This window comes from Squalius cephalus (genome assembly GCF_949319135.1).
Source record: "Squalius cephalus genome assembly, chromosome: 4".
Classification (NCBI taxonomy): domain Eukaryota; kingdom Metazoa; phylum Chordata; class Actinopteri; order Cypriniformes; family Leuciscidae; genus Squalius; species Squalius cephalus.
The window spans coordinates 46,120,956-46,127,127 of record NC_137125.1 but is presented as its reverse complement, the minus strand read 5'-3'; the positions used below and the strand labels follow the sequence as shown (position 1 = coordinate 46,127,127).

At 44.5% G+C, this 6,172-nt stretch overlaps 1 protein-coding gene across 3 annotated transcripts in view; it reads right to left on the bottom strand.

Annotated features, from left to right (window-relative positions):
• Positions 1-516: 516 nt before the first annotated feature.
• net1 (neuroepithelial cell transforming 1) overlaps positions 517-6,172 on the bottom strand; it is a 28,322-nt gene continuing 22,666 nt past the window's right edge. For all 3 annotated transcript variants that reach the window (XM_079869018.1, XM_079869019.1, XM_079869020.1), the window contains 8 exons: positions 3,185-3,460; positions 2,623-2,685; positions 2,333-2,429; positions 2,177-2,253; positions 1,822-2,079; positions 1,556-1,726; positions 1,064-1,250; positions 517-965 (listed from right to left, as the gene is read on the bottom strand). In XM_079869018.1, coding sequence (XP_079725144.1) covers positions 526-965; positions 1,064-1,250; positions 1,556-1,726; positions 1,822-2,079; positions 2,177-2,253; positions 2,333-2,429; positions 2,623-2,685; positions 3,185-3,460 — 1,569 coding nt within the window. In that variant the 3' untranslated portion in view covers positions 517-525. The remainder of the gene's footprint in view (positions 966-1,063; positions 1,251-1,555; positions 1,727-1,821; positions 2,080-2,176; positions 2,254-2,332; positions 2,430-2,622; positions 2,686-3,184; positions 3,461-6,172) is intronic.

Genomic DNA, 6,172 nt, shown 5'->3' with positions numbered 1-6,172 from the left:
TACTTGTAAGACTTGCCTTCCAGTAGAGCTATGAATCAGACTTTTACAAAGTATTCATTACTTTCATCTCTTTTCTCAGTGGGTATTCTTCCCTTCTAAAAGCTAAACACAGTGCTTTTAATAAAAACAAAAAAGAGCTACAGTAAATATCTTATTGAAGTTTAAAAAAGTATAACTTTAATTACAAAAAAAATCAATATTAATAAAATAAACAACAAAAAATGACCACACTAACAGTAAACAAGACTAGATGCGTGATCTTGCGCTTTCACACAAATCAACATGGTTATTTAAAGTGTGAGGGATGTCTTCAATCTTCAATCCCTTGAGATTCACACAATCGCCTCACAAATACTGTCTTTCTGGTACTGGTGTGGCCCACATGGACCTAGGAGGGTTTTTGGGGGAGGGATTTGGTAATAATAGCTGCCATTGTGGACAGTAACACAAAAACACTGCTGTAGAAACAGTCTTTACACACACATAAATACAAGTCCTCCGCATGGTGCCACTCCATCTAAGTCTTTACACCATGGTCTCCTTCCTCTTTCCCAGCGAGCAGAGTGAACGCTTGTCCTTTTTAGATTTGCGAGGCAGGAAGGGGCCGGAAATCGAAGATGATGAAGAGGACGAGGAGAGGGTGGAGGTTGTAGAGGGAGTGGGGCTGGGGGGCTCCTCGGAGCTGGGGGAGGAAGGGGCGGAAACTGCAGCCCGCGGACAGTTCTCATCCATCTCTTCCATGTGGATGATGGCGGAGACTGTAGACGAGCGCCGTTTGGCACAAATGTCGGTACTGGCTGGGGTGGACATGGATTCATTCTCAGGGAGTGGTGAATCTTTCTGGGTTGACATGGCGCTGCGGAGGCAGTTGAGCCACTGTTGCTTGTGGAAGATGTCATTGACCTGCAGTGTGTGGGACTGACCCTGAGATGAGTCCTGGAAGCGCACCCGGAAGATGTTCTTGGCTACGGGGGGGGAGGAGAAAAGACTCAAATGAGCAAAAGTAATGGAATAATAAAGGAAATGATGTGATCAGCCTGACACTGAGAGGCATTAACCTTACCTTTATCTGCATTACTAAAGGCCCCTCGGAATGAGCCGCCCATGCGAACGTCTCCGTCCTGCAGGTCTTCCAATACGAGATCTTGCACCGGGATTGGCTGGCGGTACACTTGGAAACAATGCCGGTCATTCCGTGTCACAGGCCGGGTCAAGACCAGAACCTCCGTGAACAGAAAAACGTGCAACTTCTAAGGAGAAGAATGGAGGAAAAAAGAAGGCAAAGGAAAAAGAGAGGTCTGGTTATTGACATGTTGTTTGAACGTTGGACTGATTTGCAAGTATTAACAGTTTTCTCCCCTGGCACTCTCAAAGATTCCCCTGTCATTGTATCATGTGTTTGAGAGATAAAGGGAGCCAATTCCTTCCCTATGATGGCCTTATTTGGAATATGGTGTCTTTGGTGTTTATATTTCCAGAAAATGAAAGACAGAAATGATTTGCCCCCCCGCGGTTCAGGCTGTTATGGGTGTGTTTGTGTGGAAGACAAACTCACCGTGCCACTTTTGTTGCGAAGTTCACCATGGCAAAGCAGGCTTTTGCACTGCTCTATGCGTGGGTCTTTCTGTCTATCATCCAAATATTCTAGCTTATCGATATAGTATTGACATTCTGACTCTCCTTTCTTCATGTTGATGTCAGCCAACACAGCCTGAATAATGCTTATCTGGAAAAGAGAAACAAAGGCAGCATTAACACCAAATGTCACTTAAACGACTCAATTTGAAAGCCTACAGTTGCTAGATGTGTGTTTGTACTTACCGCCTGCTCAAGGCTTGCTGTGTCTGGATGATCTGGTGGTGTGTGTCTTAAAATCTCTTTCAGAAGAAGGGGGTATTTGACCAATCGTGAACGAGGGATGTCCAAGAAGCTCCACAAGTCTAGTTTCCTGCTGAAAGGTGACTCAAGGCAGCGCTGTAAGAAGTCCTGAACTCTTGGGTCTTGTTTCTTCTGGTCAAGCAAGGCTTTTGCGGCTAACTGGTTACTGCAATAATCCCTGTACGCATTTAACCCGGGCAGCTGTGGAGGAAAGCGAGAGTTAGTCTTAACACTCTTACAATGCTCAACAATTCATGTGCATTTCATTATAATATAAAGACAGCAAAAAGATACTTACCCAGTTCACAACAATCTTGCCGATCTGTCCCACTGTGCCATCTCGGCCTGTAGCCTTCGCCAACTGAGCGAGAAGATCTGATTGGGTAAAGAATAAATTAGCACTACTTGTCGCTATCATTTATGGTAAAATAAGATGTCCGGGTAAGATATCTACCTTCATGAAGAGGAATATAAGCATCCAAGTCTCCAAAGATGGCTGTCAGCTCCTCCTCAGACATGATAGAAAGTTTCAGCATGGGATCATGGTACGCCTGGACACACAAAATGGAAAAAAAAATAAAAGAGTAAATAATAGCTACAGCCTCTAATTTTAAAAAGAGAGACATTTTTGGCTATAAATGGAGGAAGGAAGCCAGCCAATATGTCTAACTCTGAAAGCACAGCCAAGAACTTATTTGGTCTATTTGCTTTAAATGTTCCAACCAAAAATCAAAATGTACAAACCTTTCGGGCTAACTTGAGGTCTTCAATCAGGTCCTGTTCTCCCCGAGACAGCTCAAAAATTGCCTGGAGAGACAGTAAACAAAATGGTCACATTCAAAACTAAGAAGATAGTTCAGGTATTTTTAGTCAAGCCCCTACACATCAATCAGATTCTCTCTTTGGTGGGAAATATTTGAGGGGCTCACAGTTTGCTGTAATGTCTGATTACTAAGTCTAGTTGTGAATGAGAGGTGGAGGCTTTGTGTGTCAGACCAGCCAGTCTATGTTAGCACTGTACGTCTGACTCTGAGACTGCAGAATACAGCCAGACTCTCTCCGCTCCATTCCATTGCGTGTTAAGAACACACGCCAAAAAAAACACAGCCAGAATGAGAGTGGTAGAGCGATGGAGAATAAAAACAGAGGGAGAAAAGGAACAGGGCACTTTCCAAGCCCCAGGCCCTTTGGGTTTCATAAGTCTCACTGGCCTGATTCAGTAGCGTCTGGCAGGGAGACTAAGAGTGGATTTAATAGTCTAGGTTTTACAGTGCTGTCTGGATTCCGTAGTTCCGTCTGCACTCACCTCTTGTCTCTTAATCTCTTTGGTGGAAAAGGTTCCTTTCTGGTGGACGTCCAGAGTCTCGGACCAGAGCGTGCTGTTGCGGCGTTTGGGTGGTGTGGGAGCTGCGGCTTTGCTGCAAGGCTTCTGCTGGGGCACGCCCGGAGACCGCCCATCACCCCGGAACGAGGCCTGGAGGGTCTGGCCGAAGCGTCGGACGGCCCCATTCTTCGCGGGAGAGATGAGGTTCGCCAGCGAGGTCACTCGGCCAAGAGGCCTCACACGCTTGGTACAGGGTTCCTATGAGACACATGGATGAAAATAAACGTTAAAACTTAATCACCCCCTATGGACCACAACAGATTCCTTAGTGCTTCATTAAATGCACAACTGCCAATACAAGAAGGCTAAAGTTGAGACCACAAGTTGCCGCCTCACTTAAATAGAGGCTATTGTATAATTCACAGGATAAACTCCTCACTGGTGCGGTTATGAAGGGGTCATCTGCAGGTCAGGTTGATTGGTGTTTCCTGGGCGACAGACAGCTAGGCGGAAGCTCCAACCTCTTGAGTTAGCAGCTGTTATGCCCATCAAGTGAGATTAACCCTCTCAGCAAAAAAATTCTCTCTCAATATATACACGCATACAAACAAGAACAAAACCCTCTCTGACTGCAGCCCTGGACACCCAGGGTTCAAGAGGCATGACTGGAATGTAGGAGACTCCAGTCAGCTGTCCCACGCTGATGACCCACACACACATTCGACATCATGGCCTAACTATAGCAAACAGGTCTCCAAATCAGAGCACTTAATAGATACATTTGCTCTTTCAAGGGGGAGTTTGACAACACTGGTTGTGTGTATTTATTTGGGTCAGAGGGACCACCATGGTAAGTTACAGATTTGACCCAGGCCTTATAAACAGGCAGCACTCTACCCCCTCTTCTCTTTCCTTTCTTCCATTAAGAGCTGTTTATGGTTTCGTGTTGAGGCAGGCCCTGTAGCCCTCGCGTGAGAGATACAGGCGCACCTGAACCCCCTGGATGAGGGGGAGGTGAGCACTCTCAAACCCTACATCCATAATGACTGGGCCTCCAGCCAACCTCAACAGACCTGAGAGGAGGGGGGATCAAAGCAAAACAGATCTGAGACGTTGATCCTACACTCACTCGAGAGATCTGACTGAAAAAAACTTCTACCGTTCCTGGAACAATGTGAGCTTTGTCGTCAAAATGTGTTTGTGTCTTTCCAGCGGCAGGGACAAAAAGCACTATGTGCTTGGCACTTTTTAAAATGCACATTTCAATAGATTTTCCAGTGCTGGATGGTTTTCCAGCTGCTGAAAGTATATTAAAAGGGATGTGTTGTTCTCATCTTGGCAAAGTGAAACCACACCATTCCACGGAACGGCGGAGACAGCTGCCGAGCAGATCTACAACTTCACTTTAGTGGGAACTGCAACTGTGGCCCAAGCCCAACTGAACTTGGCCGCACAGTTCTGCCCGCCTGTCCTTCTTCCGCTGTAACCTATCATGCAAATAAACATGAAGACCACATCTGAACCTTCTCCAACGGTGGCCAAAAACACAAGATGTTGGGGAGACAGACTGCTTCCTCTGCGTTCTAACTAAACACTAAATTCAAAAGACCACAGCAGTACCTGTGTGAGTGATTAGTGGCTCTACGCAAATAATCAGAGCGTTGCTGCTGCCCATTGTGCTCTTCCTGCTGTTTAGGGAATCCCTGCAATAACAAACACTTTTGTTCTCTCTTTTCATGAAATTATAGATCATCGTGTGGAAAGAGCAACATGTAGACAGACAGATAGACTGATAGTGTGGCTATTTCAGGTTGTGTTGACTTTTTAGGGACCCCCCTGGAGAGTTGGAATGGGAGAACATAGCAGGAGGAAGCCTCCCCCACAGGAACTAAAGTTTAGACCACTGCTGTGTAACATTTTGTTTGCTTAGCTAAACTTTGGAGACATAATTGTCACTAGAAGCTAAATGTGATAAAATCTTCCTTTGGGGATGATTTACCTCAAAGGTAAAAACTAAATAAAAAAATTAAAACAATTCAAGGTTTCCTAGTATGGTTTTAAGGAGTATTAAATCATTATAATTAGCTGTACATAAAAACAATGGAAGTCTATGGTATTGTTTCTGTTCTTTCTTCAAAATCCCTCTGATGGACGGATTAGATTATTTAAATCCTTACTGGCAAGCCATACAAATAAAATGTATTGTTTGATTACCTGGCATAGGTAATGCATGGGAACCAAATAAACTATTGTTGTGACTAAAGCAAAGTCCCCCAGCTTTGAGCCACAACTTCCTAAAAATCTCCTGATTCATTCATAATTTGCTACTTCTGCTTTAGCCTTCCCGACAACTCAACCCTTTCTGTGGCCACTTCCGAATCAGAGTTGAAACAGCAAATAGGAATAGCAGCCTGCTGAAGAGAAGTAAGATTAAAGCCTCTTTCTGAGTCTTGAATACATTTCTAAATGCTCAGAGCATGGCTCAAGCATACCTGGGCTACAGGATGTGACTGCTTTCAGACATCTAGAATGCTCATAAATCTTTGCATGCTCACACCTTCAAAAAAAAAAGCCCTGAAGGGTCCCTCAAACCATTAGTAAATATGTGAAACTTCTGCTCAGGTGTACGACCAAACACACAGGCTTTAAACTTCCTGTATATGCATATTTAGCCACCACAATGGGCAAGACAATTTCAAAAAATGTTTACAACTGTTCAAATGAAATCCAGTAATTCAATGACTACTTTAGTTGACCTTTAGCCTCGTTGATTTGCAGAGCACTCACTCACTCAGCTCCTGCCCCACCAAACACACACTCTTGAGAAACACACCTGTGGTTTTTCTCCTTTTAAAGGCCAGTGTGCGTACAAGATAACAACAGGGCAAGGTTCTGCCTTGGCTGATAAAGAAAATGTAGAAACTCAAACATGCTTTTATCAAGCAAAACAAAGAGCAAAAGAAACAACAG